Source organism: Xenopus tropicalis, chromosome 6, assembly GCF_000004195.4.
Source record: "Xenopus tropicalis strain Nigerian chromosome 6, UCB_Xtro_10.0, whole genome shotgun sequence".
Lineage (NCBI taxonomy): Eukaryota > Metazoa > Chordata > Amphibia > Anura > Pipidae > Xenopus > Xenopus tropicalis.
In genome coordinates, this window is record NC_030682.2 from 137,622,522 (window position 1) to 137,641,351 (window position 18,830).

General features: G+C 39.2%; 1 protein-coding gene across 3 annotated transcripts in view; it reads right to left on the reverse strand.

The window, feature by feature from the left end:
- The window catches only part of samd12 (sterile alpha motif domain containing 12), a 342,219-nt gene that overhangs the window by 233,088 nt on the left and 90,301 nt on the right, over nucleotides 1-18,830 (reverse strand). For all 3 annotated transcript variants that reach the window (XM_018095171.2, XM_031904178.1, XM_031904177.1), the window contains exon 3: nucleotides 4,818-4,947. In XM_018095171.2, the coding sequence (XP_017950660.2) occupies nucleotides 4,818-4,947 (130 nt within the window). The remainder of the gene's footprint in view (nucleotides 1-4,817; nucleotides 4,948-18,830) is intronic.

Genomic DNA, 18,830 nt, shown 5'->3' on the forward strand with positions numbered 1-18,830 from the left:
AGTCTAAACTCCTGTCCCTGGAATATGAAATCTTCCTCCATCATTTCAAGCTGTATATGAAGATGCTTCCAGAAAAGAATATAATGAGATTAAAAGCCTTTCCAATGCTTTATCATTACTCTGTTTTTAATTAACAGCTGTTAGAAACTCCTTTCCACCTGTGGTTTGAAAGTTAGAAACAGAGTTTTATTAAGACACCATTTATTTTACACCAAATCTAACACTTCTTTTTGGCGTAAAATATGTTACACTCCTTTATAATTATGCCCTATAGTGTGATGTTGGCTGAACAGATGCAGAGTGAAGAAAATACCTTATAAGTATAATCTAACACAAAGTACTGCTAAATAAATATGGCCAATATATAATGGGGAAAAACCCCACAAGCTACAGATGGAGAACATAAAGGCACAGTACCAAGCCTTCTTCCCCAGTACTATGAACAGTCTGCCATAGGGGCCGAATGGTATACTTGTCCTCCATCTGTACAATAACAATTGTACATATGACAGATGATAAACCTTTAGTATAAACAATACTATATCTTTACTATCTATCTATCTATCTATCCATCTACTGTATCTATCTATCTGTCTGTATATCAAAATTGTACATATGATAGATGAGAAAGATTTAGTACAGGAATGGGACACATTATCCAGAATGCTTAGGACCTGGGGTTTTCCAGATAAGTCTGGTAAAAAAAAAATATTTAAACAATAATTAAACTAGGATTGTTTTGGGTCCAATAAATATTAATTATATCTTAGTTGGGATCAAGTACAGGTACTGTTTTACTATTACAGAGAAAAGGGAATCATTTAACCATTAAATAAACCCAATAGGGCTGTTCTGCCCCCAATAAGGGGTAATTATATCTTAGTTGGGATCAAGTACAGGTACTGTTTTATTATTACAGAGAAAAGGGAATCATTTAACCATTAAATAAACCCAATAGGGCTGTTCTGCCCCCAATAAGGGGTAATTATATCTTAGTTGGGATCAAGTACAGGTACTGTTTTATTATTAGAGAGAAAAAGGGAATCATTTAACCATTAAATAAACCCAATAGGGCTGTTCTGCCCCCAATAAGGGGTAATTATATCTTAGTTGGGATCAAGTACAGGTACTGTTTTATTATTACAGAGAAAAGGGAATCATTTAACCATTAAATAAACCCAATAGGGCTGTTCTGCCCCCAATAAGGGGTAATTATATCTTAGTTGGGATCAAGTACAGGTACTGTTTTATTATTACAGAGAAAAGGGAATCATTTAACCATTAAATAAACCCAATAGGGCTGTTCTGCCCCCAATAAGGGGTAATTATATCTTAGTTGGGATCAAGTACAGGTACTGTTTTATTATTACAGAGAAAAGGGAATCATTTAACCATTAAATAAACCCAATAGGGCTGTTCTGCCCCCAATAAGGGGTAATTATATCTTAGTTGGGATCAAGTACAGGTACTGTTTAATTATTAGAGAGAAAAAGGAAATCATTTTTAAAAATTAGAATTATTTGATTAAAATGGAGTCTATGGGAGATGGCCTTTCTGAAATTCAGAATTTTCTGGATAATGGGTTTCCAGATAAGAAGTCCTTAAATCTGTACTATCTATCTTTTCAATCGTCTATCTATCCATGCATTCACCCACCCATCTTTTATCTATCTATCTATCATCTATCTATCTATCTATCTATCTATCTATCTATCTATCTGTCTATCAAAATTGCACATATGACAGATGAGAAACATTCAGTATAAAGAACTTAAATCTGTACTATATCTATCTATCTATCTATCTATCTATCTATCTATCATCTATCTATCTATCTATCTATCTATTTATCTATCTATCTATCATCTATCTATCTATCTGTTGGTCTGTCTGTTCATCCATCTATCTTTTATCTATCTATCTGTCCATCCATCTTTCTTTAATCTATCTATCTTTGCTAAGTTTAAAGAAACAGAAAATACATGCATCCCCATGATTACAGGGGAGTCTTGTTTGGGGCAAGTTGTTCTGGTAAAGGCCTAAAAAGAGGCACACTCTGTTCATTTTATTATTTTCCCATTGTGTTGGTTCCAGTTCTATATGATCAATGCATTTGTTTTTCTCTGGCTTTCTGTCCTGTTACTACAGAGATGTTCTTGGCTCAGCTTGGATTTTCGGATCAAAACAAGCTGCAAGCCCACAACTCGACCACCCAGAAACCTTTCATTACCCCTTTTGTGTTATCATCCTTTCTACAATAGGCTAGCAGTGGGCATGGGTGGCCCAGGGGGAGGGTTATTATATTATTGGAGTGAGGAATAGCCATACAGACAGACAATACTAGCATTGATATTCTTCCTTATTATAAAGGGATTGTCATTGCTACAGACGTGAATTCCAGCAGATCTTTAATTGTCCTTCACAAATAAGACTTATTATTTTTTTTATAATTTACAAGATATAAATGGCTTATTAGTGTTCTTTCTTCTTTAACCAAACATTTTTTTTCTCTTGCAAACAGCTCACCCTTACTACTTGTCAGTGGTACACTGTAAATTGGTATCGTGTGCTGGAATCAGCCAATTAGAGCAGGTGAAATCTGTCATCAACTCATAGCATGGGTGCGCTGCTTGCCGGCAGAATAAAATTGTAGGTTGAGGGTTAAAGGAACAGTAACATAAAAAAATGAGAGCGCTTTACAGTAATTTAAATATAATGTACTACTGCCCTGCACTGGTACAGCTGGGGTGTTTGCTACAGAAACCCTACTATAGTTTATATAAATACCCCGCTGTGTAGCCCCGGGGGCAGCCATTCCTGCACTGGTACAGCTGGGGTGTTTGCTACAGAAACCCTACTATAGTTTATATAAATACCCCGCTGTGTAGCCCCGGGGGCAGCCATTCCTGCACTGGTACAGCTGGGGTGTTTGCTACAGAAACCCTACTATAGTTTATATAAATACCCCGCTGTGTAGCCCCGGGGGCAGCCATTCCTGCGCTGGTACAGCTGGGGTGTTTGCTACAGAAACCCTACTATAGTTTATATAAATACCCCGCTGTGTAGCCCGGGGGCAGCCATTCCTGCACTGGTACAGCTGGGGTGTTTGCTACAGAACCCCTACTATAGTTTATATAAATACCCCGCTGTGTAGCCCCGGGGGCAGCCATTCCTGCGCTGGTACAGCTGGGGTGTTTGCTACAGAAACCCTACTATAGTTTATATAAATACCCCGCTGTGTAGCCCCGGGGGCAGCCATTCCTGCACTGGTACAGCTGGGGTGTTTGCTACAGAACCCCTACTATAGTTTATATAAATACCCCGCTGTGTAGCCCCGGGGGCAGCCATTCCTGCGCTGGTACAGCTGGGGTGTTTGCTACAGAACCCTACTATAGTTTATATAAATACCCCGCTGTGTAGCCCCGGGGGCAGCCATTCCTGCGCTGGTACAGCTGGGGTGTTTGCTACAGAAACCCTACTATAGTTTATATAAATACCCCGCTGTGTAGCCCCGGGGGCAGCCATTCCTGCGCTGGTACAGCTGGGGTGTTTGCTACAGAAACCCTACTAAAGTTTATATAAATACCCCGCTGTGTAGCCCCGGGGGCAGCCATTCCTGCACCGGTACAGCTGGGGTGTTTGATACAGAAACTCTACTATAGTTTATATAAATAAGCTACCGTGTAACCCCGAGGGCAGCCATTCAAAGTGGAAAAGGGAAAAAAGTTCCAGGTGACATAGCAGATAACAGATAAGTTCTGTTGTATACAATAGGATTCAACTCAGCTTATCTGTTATCTGTTATGTATCCTGTGCTTGAATGGCTGCCCCCACAGCTACACAGCAGCCCATTTATATGAACTATAGTAGAGTTTTTGAAGAAAACACGTCAGTTTTACCAGTGCAGGGCTACAGTACATTATACTGTCATTTCTTTAAAGGAGAAGGAAAGGTAAAAACTAAGTAAGCTTTATCAGAAAGGTCTATGTAAATACAGCCATAAGCACTTACAGTAATGCTGCACTGAGTCCTCTATCAAAAGACATGCAGAATTTCTTGTCTTCTTTTGTGCATACATGTACTTTGATATCTGACGTCCTCTCTCAGAAAAATTCTTTATTCCTGGAGCCTGAGTCTGTGCAACTCTCTCCCCTCTCCTGCTCCCCCCTTCTTTAAGGATTCACTCCTCCTCCCATCAGAATGTATGTTCTATGCTACCAACGGCTACAGCAGTAAGCTACAGAGTCCAAGCTAAAATGGCAGCTGTGTCTTATACAAACAGAGGGAGCATCTAGGGCTATTTCTACTTTCTGCAGAATCAATATAGTGTTCTAGGTGGCACTTATGTGGCGAATCTATTGGAAGCAAAATGCCAATATATATATATATATAAAATAGAAAGAGTGCCGCACACATAGGGACTTGATACAAAAGAAAAAGTGGTTTTATTGAAAAAATTCCAACGTTTCGAGCACAATCTGTGCTCTTCCTCAGGGACAAACCAACAGACCATATCCCAACACCCACAGTTGGTTCGTCCCTGAGGAAGAGCACAGATTGTGCTCGAAACGTTGGAATTTTTTCAATAAAACCACTTTTTCTTTTGTATTAAGTCCCTGTGTGTGTGGAACTCTTTCTATTATATTTTTGTTTTTGACCTGCACCAAGGGCATTTGGAATTGTATAGGGTGCGCGCCTCCCTGTATACTATATATATATATATATATATATATATATTAAGACACCTAAAAAATATTTTGGATTATGCGCCCCTGTTACATACAATTACTTCATATAAATGTCGGTAAGTACTTTACCAGTAATATCATGTTCTTTGAAGGAATCGCTGTAGAGCTGATACTGGTTGGGACAATGCTTCCTCAGCCATTTGCACACGTCATGCTGAGTCCAAAATGCAACAGGCTTTGTTAATTTCACAATATTGGGCTGGAAGAAGAAAAAAGGAAAGGAAAAAAAAACGTTATTTTAAAAAACAGGTGACATTTGCTGGGTTAGCAATGTACTTAAAATGATTAACAAAGCAGGAAAGTGTTTTTAGCGGCGGGAAAAGGGCCGCTGTGTTTACGGCAATCGGTTTATAAAGACGAACGTGGGCTGCTGCTCATTAGCGCTGGCATTCACACACAATCACTCTTATCAGCTAGGAATACATTTGCGAAATTTTAATGCAGTCTGAAAAAAAAACCAAAAATCCGTCCACTTATTGAACAGCGGTGAATGGAGCAATGATTTTAAAGGATTTCTTTGTGACCTGCGATCAATTTTATCTGAATAGAATCGGTATTCAAATATCACAGCAATAATTAGTCATTTACATCTAAATTTTATTCTTTCTTGGCAAAATGACGTTCATTGTAATTTCGGTGCAAAGCAACGTGGAGACATGAAAACTGCTCTACTGGTCCGACCTGGCTGATCTTTATGTTCCCGGAAACCAAAACTAAGGGGCAGGTTAGTTATTCTGATTTTCGTGGCTTCAGATTTTATTTTGAAACCATGACTAAACTCATTCCAACAAAAACCATGAACGTCATCAACTATTAAAAAATTTTTAATAAAAAAGCACGAACAAAAAAAGATACCGAAAAAACGAGAAAACCACAACCTTTTTTTTTTTTTAAAAAAGGTCCCAAAAGGGACCGAAACGTTGGCTGTACATGTAATTATAATACACAAGAGATTTTTTGAAAGCACAAAGACCCCTTGGTGCTGGCTGTTTTATTTTGGTATATATATATTATTATTATTTGGTATTATTTACTATATGTAATAAATGACTCATCATCAAAAAATAACAAAACAATTCATTTAACCCTAAAAATGAATGATTTATACAAAAAAAAGGCAAATTCTAATTTAAAATTCTTAGAAGAAGCAGATTTGTCTTCCACAAAAATATCCTGCACATTAAACTGTATATTACAGATGCACATGAAAATAAAAATCAATGTTATACATAGACCTGTGATTCAATCTAACACAATGAAATATATTTTAATGGCACAAACAGCTGGCCCTCACAGTAGCATGAAATAGATCAATACAAACACCAAGCAACACAATCTGCGCTTTCTATACATGGCCATAACGCTTTTGCCAATTACAGGTATGGGATCCGTTATATGGAAACCCCTTATCCAGAAAGCTCTGAATAACAGGAAGACCATCTACCATAGACTCCATTATAAGCAAAAAATTCTAATTTTTAAACTGATTTCCTTTTTCTCTGTAATAATAAAACAGTACCTGTACTTGATCCCAACTAAGATATAATTACCCCTTATTGGGGGCAGAACAGCCCTATTGGGTTTATTTAATGGTTAAATGATTCCCTTTTCTCTGTAATAATAAAACAGTACCTGTACTTGATCCCAACTAAGATATAATTACCCCTTATTGGGGGCAGAACAGCCCTATTGGGTTTATTTCATGGTTAAATGATTCCCTTTTCTCTGTTATAATAAAACAGTACCTGTACTTGATCCCAACTAAGATATAATTACCCCTTATTGGGGCAGAACAGCCCTATTGGGTTTAATTACTGTTTAGATGATTTTTAAGTAGACTTAAAGTATGGAGATCCAAATTACAGAAAGATCCCTTATCTGGGAAACCCCAGGTCCCGAGCATTCTGCATAACAGGTCCCATACCTGTAATAGAATATTTAAGACATTTTTAACAATGACAGAGTTGTTTGCACTGCATAAAATTATAGGATCTTTGTTCTCCATAAGAAGGTATTTTAATGGTTTTTACATTTTGACAAATATCAGAAACCTGACACAAATGATTTGGATGGATCCCAAACTGGATCAAACTCTGAACTGCATATTCAAATTCTGGCACATTCAGCAAAATGCATTTCCACGTGGCGTTTCTGTGTCGATTCTTTGTAGCTGAATAACGGACTGAATTTCAACTGAATTTAGTTTTGCTGGGAGTTGGATAAATCCCATATACCACACACCCATAATATGATAGTTGAACTAAGAATGTTTTACATGTGTTAATCTTGGCTAAAGGGGGTTGTTTGCCTTTAAAGGGGAAGGAGAACTGCATAAAGAGCGAATGAAGTCAGACAGATGCTGAGATGGGGAGAGTGAAAAGTAACTTGATTACTTTAATGATTATTTCAGAAACAGCTCAGAATTTCTTATTGATTATTTTTAGAAAAAATCTTATTTTAGTATGATTAAGCTTATATTATATTTTCATTTTTGCAGTAGTTCTCCTTTAAAAACTTTCGGCATATTATAGAATGTCCTTCTCCTAGCACCTTTTCAATTAGCCCTTATTGTTTATAGTTATTGAATCATCTTCTTCTTCTGCCTCTTTCCAGCCTTCAAATGGGGGTCACTGACCCCGGCAGCCAAAAATCTATTGCTCTGTGAGGCTACAATGTTGCTGTTATTGCTACTTTTTATTACTTCTCTTTCTATTCAGGCACTTTTCCATTTATCCTCTAGCCTCTCATTTAAACCACGACCCGGTTGCTAGGGTAAACTGGACCCATGCTACCAGGTAGCTGCTGCAATTCCCCACTAAAGAGCTGCTGAACAAAATAAAAAACAATTGTAATATGAATGCCTAGAGCATTAGAAAAGTTAATATAAAGATGAAGCCCCCCTATAAGGTCAACACCCTAAAGGTTCAGCACCTCCCCTCTTTATATCATCATTACAAAAGTTATTGTAACACTCCCTTTCAATCCCCTATATCTTTGTAAAGTTGCATTTACTGGAAAGTAATGTTTCAGCTAGGGATACACCTAATCTAGGATTAAGTATGGGTTTTGGCCAAGATTTTGCCTTTTTCAGCTGCCTTTTTGGCACATAAACACAGAAGTTGTTTTTTTTTTTTCTTTAACCCTTCCATATTCTTATTTTAATATGTCAATTAGGATTCGGATTCGGTTCAGTGTTCGGCCAAATCTTTTACAAATGATTTGGGGTTTGACCAAATCTGAAAATAGCGGATTTGGTGCATCCCTAGTTTCAGCACTGGCTTTGGACTAAAGACTGTGTCGTGCAAGCAGGAACAGACAATTAAAAGAAAAGGAAAGTCATTTTGGCATGTTACTGCCAATAGATTTGCCACATTAGTGCCACCTAGAACACTATATTTATTCTGCAGAAACCATTACCATACCTGAGTAAACAGCTTTAGAAGCTTTGTCTGTTTGCTTAAGATAGCTGCTGCCATTTTAAGTAGCTTACTTCCTGCAACTCTAGCCCTTATAGCTGAGATCACACATTCCTAAGGGAGGGGGAGGGAGTTCTGGTGGGAGGGGGGAGCAGGAGAGGGGAGAGAGGAGAGAGCTGCGCAGACTCTGGCCCCGGGAATTAAGGATATTTCTGAGAGAGGAAGTCAGACACCTGAACAACATGTTTACAAAAAAGGAGAGAAGAAATCCTGTGTTTCTTTGAATAGAGGACTCAGTGCAGCATTATTGTAAGTGCTTATGGCTGTATTTACATGGACATTTCTGATAGAGCTTACTTAGTTTTTACCTTTCCTTCTCCTTTAAAGGTGATCATAATGATGAAGTAGGAAGGCTTACGAATGGAGCAATATTACTGGCTAGAGTGCTATAATGAGTCGTGTGCAGGGCAGATCCAACCCACACCTGCTACCCCACTATGCCCCCTATCCAGACCCATTATCCAATCCTACTGGCAATGGGTTAACTCATCCTTCCCACCCGGAAACCCACAAAACAGGAAGTGACATCACTCCGGAGACAGATCAATCAGGTAAAAGAAAAAAAAATAACTGTATCCAAGGGGGTGGGATCACACATAGCGGTCAAGGAAACAGGGACTTTCTGACCAAACCCCGAGCGCTTTGCAGGTATTTCCGATACAGCTCTCAAATGGGTGTTTCTTTGTAGGCGCTGGGGTAATGAATCACGTGGCACACACAAGCAAGCAGAATATTATGATCTCTGTATTATAGAGAAATCACAGAGCAGGAATCATTCTATAACCAAACAGCTTCACTTGACTGACAGTCACATTCTTAGCGAGATACAATAAGTGTCATTTAATAAAGGTTTATGGATTTTACATTTATTATTATCTTAAATTAAATTAATGTTTCAAAAAATACCCCTTCTTTTGCTTTCAGGCAAATCTGCGAGGCATTTACATGTAAAGTACTTACTGTACTGATGCTTTTAATTAGCGTAAAATACGTGTGTACATTGTAATACTATATTACATGTCTCACAATAGCAACAGAAAACCTCAATTACACACACACACACAAACCCCTGCAGATAAAGGGATCAAAGTAACAGAAAGGAATGTGACAGATTTGTTAATACAAGTGGAATAATTTATCTAAAGGATAGCGGCTGATGATAAAAGGATTTATTACGTTCTTTCTGTTACAGTCACATTGAAATAAGAATATGAAAACAACTGTATTAAAGCAAAGTTCGGAATTCTTATGAAGCAGATGGATCGTGCCGGAATCCCAAGGCAGGGCACAGTTCCATTCACAGGGATTATTTTATAATCCATACAGTCGGACGCTCCTTTTCCGCACTGTATCAAATAATGACCTGAATTTGTCCTTTTTGCTTCATTCACACACAGGCATTTTCTTTTTACTTAAAGAAGAACGAAATATAACAACATAAACCTCCCGAAACAACTGTTATCACCCCTTGTCCTGAAACCCAGGACCCAAAAATCAGTTATTTGCTTACTTCCCCGGCACTGACGTCAACTTCTTTTACATGGAGCCAGAGCTTGCAAGCGCCATCTTGCCTAGCCATGCTACTATATATACCTCAGGAGACCTTTCCCATCTCTTTCCTGCTTTAATACACTGGACAAAGTTCACTTGCTACAATGTATCATTATTATACACATTAAGAATATGCTATATTGTTTTTTACGCTTTTGTGGTAATATTTGGGTTTTTATTTTAAAGGAGAAGAAAAGGTAAAAAAAGGTAAGCTGTATCAGAATGTAAAACAGCCATAAGCACTCACTAAATTGCTGCACTGAGTCCTATATCAACAGAAACACAGGATTTCTTGTCTCCTTTTTTGTAAACATGTTCTTAGGGTATCTGACTTCCTCTCTCTGAAAAATCCTTCATTCCTGGGGCCAGAGTCTCTGCTCTCCCCTCTCCTGCTCCCCTCCTCCTTGCTGCCCCTTACATTTAGAATGCCCTCCCTGAGTTCCTCCAGAGAGAATCCTCCCTCAGTCTTTATAAAACTAAATTTAAAGACTCCCTTTTGGAGCACTCAAACAGCATCTGATCTTGGAACTGGCACTTATATTGTAATGTCACCCACTGTGACCTACAGCACTTATATTGTAGTGTCACCTACTGAACAACAGCACTTATATTTGCCTATTTGTATCTGTAAGTTACCCTCCCATATAGATTGTAAGCTCTACGGGGCAGGGACCTCCATCCTCTTGTGTCTTTGACTCTTAACTTATTGCAACTGTACCTTGTATTTTTTTGTATTTATTGTAATTGTAAGCTCTTTTGGGCAGGGCCCTCTTCCCCTCTTGTATCGGTTATTGATTGCTTTATATGTTACTCTGTATGTCCAATGTATGTAACCCACTTATTGTACAGCGCTGCGGAATATGTTGGCGCTTTATAAATAAATGTTAATGTAATGTAATATAATACTTTGTATTTATCTATAATTATCTTAATAACCCCCTGTTTGTATTAATGTATTCTTCTGTACAGCGCTGCGTACATAAGTAGCGCTTTATAAATAAAGATATACATACATACATAAAAATTCATAAAACTCACTCCCCCACTCACTCTAATCTGAGCTATAACAGCTAAGCTGCAAGCAGGAAGCTATGAAGACCAAGTTAAAATGGCAGCTGCTATCTTAAGCAAACAGAGAAAGCTTCTAAAGCTGTTTACTCAGGTATGGTAATGCTTTCTGCAGAATAAATATAGCGTTCTAGGTGGCACTAATGAGGCGAATCTATTGGCAGTAAAATGCAAAAATGACTTTCCTTCTCCTTTAATAATGATCAGCTAAGAGAAAATACACTGAAGATGAATGAACGAAGGAATGAATTGATAGGGCTCATTTGGGAACGCAATACAATATGCAAAAGTTGACATTTTTTTTATACAGTGATTTATCCAGAATTACAGTATAACAGCAGGACACAGCAATGTAGAGTTTACTGCTTTGTGTTTGCACGGTAATCTTGCATTTCTGTACACATGTTGTCTCTTTCAGCGTATGGTGTCAATAAGGACATTAACATCCAATTCAGGTGTTACAAGTAAGTTGCAGCTAAGGGAATTCCAAGGACCCCATGTATGCATACAGTTCATCAGCAGGCTACAGGACAAGGCAGGGCCCTCACCAAATCTGCCTATGTAAGTGCTTGGCAATTGCACTTGCATTTATAAATTAGCCCTCGTGTATTTCCCACTTCATCACCCAGTTGTAAACCCTAATATAAACTATACATAATTAAAGTAGATTAATTCTAAGCAACTTTCCAAGACTGTTTAAATTAATTATAAAAACAGCATCTGATTGTCCTTTTTTATTTTCTGAACTGCTGATGCTGACTACATATACCATTGCAACAATGAAGCAGGGGTCAGCTTCCCTCCCTACATTGTCTGGCACAAAACACTCAAAACCCAAATTCAGGGCTGAAGGAGAGGAGTTACACCTTGTAGAGCATTTTGCCACTGGCTATGCCCATGCACAGTAAAGGTACTGTATGGGACCTGTTATCCAGAATGCTTGGAACCTGGGGTTTCCTGCATGATGGATTTTTCTGTAATTTGGATCGCCATAACTTAAATCTTCTAAAAATTAATTTAAACATGAATTAAACCCCATTGAGTTGTTTTGCCTCCAATAAGGAGTAATTATATCTTAGTTGGGATCAAGTACAGGTACTGTTTTATTATTACAGAGAAAAGGGAATCATTTAACCATTAAATAAACCCAATAGGGCTGTTCTGCCCCAATAAGGGGTAATTATATCTTAGTTGGGATCAAGTACAGGTACTGTTTTATTATTACAGAGAAAAGGGAATCATTTAACCATGAAATAAACCCAATAGGGCTGTTCTGCCTCCAATAAGGGGTAATTATATCTTAGTTGGGATCAAGTACAGGTACTGTTTTATTATTACAGAGAAAAGGGAATCATTTAACCATGAAATAAACCCAATAGGGCTGTTCTGCCCCCCAATAAGGGGTAATTATATCTTAGTTGGGATCAAGTACAGGTACTGTTTTATAAGGGGGGAACTGGCAGCACTGAGGGCAGCTGCAAGCATGGGGGAGAACAGGAGGCTCACTGAGCAACCACTGGCAGGGGCCGGTGTAGTGGGGGGTGGAGAAGGGACAGTGGAGGTTAATGAGGGAGACAAATTTGTAACAGTTAAGAGGGGAAGTAGGGGACACAAGGGTAGGGGGGCTGGTTTACAGCTTGTACAAACCAACAGATTTGCCGCTTTAGGTGAAGATGCTGGGGAAGACAGCTCTGAGCTGGCATGTATGGAGCGGGCTGACTCTCAGAGCCCCCTGGGAGCCGGCACCTCTAATACAGGTGGGGGGAATAGTGCTAGGAAGGGAAGGCAGGCTATCGTTGTAGGGGATTCAATTATTAGAAAGGTGGATAGGGTAATTTGTCGCAAAGACCAACTGTGTGTTGCTTGCCTGGTGCTAGGGTTCGGCATGTGGTGGAACGAGTGGACAGATTGTTGGGAGGGGCTGGGGAAGACCCGGCGGTCTTGGTATACATAGGTACCAATGACAAAGATAGAGGAGGGGGGGAAGTCCTCAAGAACGATTTTAAAAAGCTAGGTGCAAAGTTGAGGGCGAGGACTTCCAAGGTAATTTTCTCAGAGATATTCCCTGTGCCACGAGCAACATTAAGAAGGCAGCGGGAGCTTCGGGAGATTAATGCGTGGCTGAGAGATTGGTGCAGGGAGGAGGGCTTTGGGTTTCTCCAGAACTGGGCTGATTTCTCAATTGGCTACAGGCTCTTTGCCAGGGATGGGCTGCACCTCAATGATGATGGGGCAGCTGCTTTGGGGGAAAAGATGGCTAGCGGGTTGGAGGAGATTTTAAACTAGGAGTGGGGGGGTAGGGTGCAGTGGGAAATTCTGTGGTAGACAGGATAGATGAGGTAGTGGGCATAGTAAGGGAAAATGGGGGAGGAGACTTGCTTCGGGATACTGATAATGGCAGGGAGGCCCATAAGTTGTTTACACGTCATTCTCACACCGGAACCAGTATTAAATGTATGTTTACAAATGCAAGGAGTCTGACTGGTAAAATGGGAGAGCTGGAGGTACTGGCGTTGGAGCGGAAATATGATGTGATTGGAGTTGCTGAAACTTGGTTGAATGAGTCTCATGACTGGGCAGTTAATATTGGGGGGTATACATTGTTTCGGAGGGACAGGGGCAATAGAAAAGGAGGAGGAGTGTGTCTGTTCATTAAGCAGGAATTAAAAGCAAATATTAAGGAGGAAGTGATGGGGTTAACAGAGGGAGCTGAATCCTTATGGGTTGAGCTTCTCACAGATAGTAAAGAATCTACCAAACTAATTGTAGGGGTATGCTATAGACCCCCTAATATAAGCGAAGAGGAGGAGGCCCAGCTCCTGTTGCAAATAGAAAAGGCTGCTAGTTTGGGGCAAGTGATAATAATGGGGGATTTTAATTACCCTGATATTGACTGGGGCAATAGTACTGCCAGGACAGTAAATGGGAACAAGTTTATAAACTTGCTGCATGACAACTTTATGTCACAAGTTGTTGAGGAGCCAACCAGGAACCATGCTATACTGGATCTAGTGATCTCTAATGACCCAGAACGTATAGCAAATGTGCAAGTGGTTGAACCCCTGGGTAATAGTGACCATAATGTTATTTCATTTGATGTTTGGTGCAGGAAACAAATTTACACGGGGGCAACAAAGACACTGAATTTTAGGAAGGCAAATTTTAGCTCCTTAGGGGCAGCGCTTCAGGGCATAGATTGGGGCATTATGTTTTCTGATAAAAACACAGAGCAGAAATGGTTGTCATTTAAAATGATATTAAATCATTACTGTTCTCAATTCATTCCATTAATAAGAAAAAGTAGAAGTGTTAAGAATCACCCTATGTGCCTTAACTCTGAGGTAAAGAAGTTAATAGGGAAAAAAAGGAAAGCTTTTAAGAAATATAAGTCAGAGGGGACAGTAGCTGCGTTTAGTGAATATAAACACTATAACAAGTGTTGTAAAACAGCAATCCGGAACGCAAAGATAGAAAATGAGGAGCGCATCGCGGCCGAGGCCAAGACTAACCCCAAAAAGTTTTTTAAGTATATTAATAGTAAAAAGATGCAGGTTGAGGGTGTGGCCCCATTGAGTTATAATAACAATATGGTTACAGCGGATACAGAAAAGGCAGATGTGCTTAACCAGTTCTTTTCTTCTGTGTATACAGTAGAGGAGCCAGTGGGCCAAGTCCCACCCAATAGCTGCACTGTTGCCTCAGCTCCAACTACACAGTGGTTGGCACAGGATATGGTGCTTAAAGGGTTACACACGATAAATGTAAACAAGGCACCTGGGCCAGATGGAATACCCCCTCGGGTACTGAGAGAGCTAGGGGCAGAATTGCAGTGGCCCTTGTTTCTGATATTCTCAGACTCTCTTTCATCAGGTATGGTACCTAGGGATTGGAAGAAGGTGAATGTCATTCCTATATTTAAAAAGGGAGTAAGATCTCAGCCTGGCAATTATAGGCCTGTAAGTTTGACATCCGTGGTGGGCAAGTTATTTGAAGGCTTGTTAAGGGATCACATTCAAAATTATGTAGTGGAGAATGGCATTATGAGCAGTAATCAGCATGGCTTTATGAAGGACAGGTCATGTCAGACCAATTTAATTGCTTTTTATGATGAGGTAAGTAAGAAGCTGGACAGTGGGGATGCAGTAGATATAATCTATTTGGATTTTGCCAAAGCATTTGATACCGTTCCCCACAAACGACTGCTTTCTAAGCTAAGGTCTATTGGTCTTAGTGAAGCCGTTTGCACATGGATAGAAAACTGGCTACAGGATCGGGTACAGAGGGTGGTTGTTAATGGTACATTCTCTACTTGGAGTAAGGTTCTCAGTGGGGTCCCTCAGGGTTCTGTACTGGGTCCACTTTTGTTTAATTTGTTCATAAATGACTTAGGGGAGGGTATTATGAGTAATGTATCAGTGTTTGCAGATGACACAAAACTCTGCAGACCAGTCAATTCTATCCAGGATGTGACATCCCTGCAGCAGGATCTTGACCAACTGGCAATCTGGGCAGCTAAGTGGCAGATGAGATTTAATGTGGATAAATGTAAGGTCATGCACCTGGGTTGTAAAAATATGCAAGCCCCGTATACCCTTAATGGGACTGCACTAGGCAAATCCATAATGGAGAAGGACCTTGAAGTCCTTGTAGATAATAAACTTGGCTGTAGCAAGCAATGCCAGGCAGCAGCTGCAAGGGCAAACAAGGTTTTGAGCTGTGTTAAAAGGGGTATAGATTCACGGGAGGAGGGGGTTATTCTTCCCCTTTACAGAGCGCTGGTAAGGCCCCATCTAGAATATGCTGTTCAGTTTTGGTCTCCAGTGCTCAAACGGGACATTATTGAGTTAGAGAGGGTCCAGAGAAGGGCAAATAAGCTGGTAAAGGGTATGGAAAGTCTCAGTTATGGGGAAAGGCTGGCCAAATTGGGTCTGTTTACACTGGAGAAGAAGCGCTTAAGAGGTGACATGATAACTATGTATAAATATATAAAGGGATCATATAATAACCTTTCTAATGTTTTATTTACCAGTAGGTCCTTCCAACGGACACGAGGGCACCCACTCCGTTTAGAAGAAGGGAGGTTCCATTTAAACATTCGGAAAGGATTTTTTACAGTGAGAGCTGTGAGGCTGTGGGATTCCCTCCCCGAATCAGTTGTACTGGCTGATACATTATATAACTTTAAGAAGGGGCTGGATGGATTCTTAGCAAGTGAGGGAATACAGGGTTATGGGAGATAGCTCTTAGTACAAGTGAGGGAATACAGGGTTATGGGAGATAGCTCTTAGTACTAGTTGATCCAGGGACTGGTCCGATTGCCATCTTGGAGTCAGGAAGGAATTTTTTCCCCTCTGCGGCAAATTAGAGAGGCTTCAGATGGGGGTTTTGCCTTCCTCTGGATCAACTAGTAGTTAGGCAGGTTATATATAGGCATTATGGTTGAACTTGATGGACGTATGTCTTTTTTCAACCCAACTTACTATGTTATTATGTTACTATGTATTATTACAGATAAAAAGGAAATCATTTTTAAAAATCAGAATTATTTGATTAAATTGGAGTCTATGGGAGATGGACTTTCTGAAATTCTGAGCTTTCTGGATAACGGGTTTCCAGATAATGGATCCCATACCTGTATAGTCAGTGTAATGTGCATGCAGGGAAGGGGTATTGTGATGCCTAGGGCAGCAGTACCCTAAAATGCACCCCCATCTATAAACAGAATTTCATACTATTTACCCCCGACAATAATTCCTGTCCCAGTTGGGACTAGGAGTCTTTAACTTGAAGTCTTTTTTCTCCGGTGGCGGGGCACGGGGGAAGCACGGAAGGACTGGAATAAAACCATAACCTTTGTTCCTTTTAAATGCTGAAAATGTGTGTCTATTGGCATTTTATTTTGTACATTGTCTGGTTAATATTTTATACAACAGCATCCGCACTCACGCTGCATTTGTACATATTGATTTGAAACGTTCCATAGAACAACAATGGGTTTCAACCTTTTTAGGTATGCTTTCACTTCCATTCCGAGTAATCAAAATGGTTCCCTTTTATTCAGAGTGACTGCATACAATGCACTTCTTAGCCTATCTAAATGTATTCTTTGTTATGCCGCCGCGTATTTTAAGAGCCTTTAAAAAAAACAAAATTAAAAAGCACTAGATCAGAAGTACAACCTAATTTCATGCTCTGTTTGTCCCTATTGTTCAGAGCAAACAGTATTCAGATCTCGAGGCCCCATGCTGAGTCAAAACATCTCCACGCACAAACACATATTTCTAAGTACAGACTTATGGCAACATTTATTTTACCTTTTTATTGCCTCAGTTCATGTCTTATTTCAATTATGACTTACAAGCAGAACATTTTTCTTTAGCAAGGCCTTTGCAATCTTATAGAAGGTGCCTTTATGATCTTAGAAGCGGAGAGCAAGTCCTCAAACAGCTCCGATACTTTATGAAGATCTTGGAACCTGCATGGAATGAGTACAGCTATCCGGAAACCCATTGTCCATAAAGTTCTGAATTACGGAATAGACTACATTTAAATCAAATAAATCAAATTTTTAAAACTGGTTTCCTTTATCTCTGTAATAATAAAACAGTCGCTTGTACTTGATCCCCCTTTATTGGGGGCAGAACAGCCCTATTGGGTTTATTTTATGTTTAAATGATTCCCTTTTCCCTGTAATAATAAAACAGTACCTGTACTTGATCCCAACTAAGATATAATTACCCCTTATTGGGGCAGAACAGCCCTATTGGGTTTATTTTATGTTTAAATGATTCCCTTTTCCCTGTAATAATAAAACAGTACCTGTACTTGATCCCAACTAAGATATAATTACCCCTTATTGGGGCAGAACAGCCCTATTGGGTTTATTTCATGGTTAAATGATTCCCTTTTCTCTGTAATAATAAAACAGTACCTGTACTTGATCCCAACTAAGATATAATTACCCCTTATTGGGGCAGAACAGCCCTATTGGGTTTATTTAATGGTTAAATGATTCCCTTTTCTCTGTAATAATAAAACAGTACCTGTACTTGATCCCAACTAAGATATAATTACCCCTTATTGGGGCAGAACAGCCCTATTGGGTTTATTTAATGGTTAAATGATTCCCTTTTCTCTGTAATAATAAAACAGTACCTGTACTTGATCCCAACTAAGATATAATTACCCCTTATTGGGGGCAGAACAGCCCTATTGGGTTTATTTAATGGTTAAATGATTCCCTTTTCTCTGTAATAATAAAACAGTACCTGTACTTGATCCCAACTAAGATACAGTATAATTAATGCTTATTGGAGCCGAAACAATCATATTCGGTTTTAGTTACTGTTTAAATAAATTTTTAAGTAGACTTAAGGTAGAAGATCCAAATTATGGAAAGATCCCTTATCCAGAAAACCCCAGGTCCCGAGCATTCTGGATAATGGGTCCCATACCTGTGTTACTGAAGGCAACAATAAATAAGGGACTATCAGATTAGTCAATGCTCTCTGCAAACCTTAATAAGTCTACAGAATATATCTAAGGAATAGGATCTGTCTGAAAACAGGAATATTCATTATAGGTTATGCTGTATCTGAAAGAGACAAGAAAAACTCTGAGGAGAGGGGCATCTTTTAAAACAGTGTTAAGAGTTCCAAAAAGTTTCACAACAATTAATGTCATTATTTTGCTACTACACTTCCTATTTAGTATCTGAAAAATCCAGAATATTTCTAAAATTGGAGAAATTATAAATTTGCATACCAAAACATGTCCTGATTAAAGGAAAACTGTACCCCCAAACAATGTAGGTCTCTATAAAAATATATTTCATAAACAAACCCTGCTTCATCTAAATAAACCATTTTAACAAAAATATACTTTTTTAGTAGTATGTGCCATTGGGTAATCCTAAATAGAAAACTGACATTTTAAGAATTAAGGGCCGCCCCCTGGGATCAAAGGATTCACAGTGCACACAAACAAG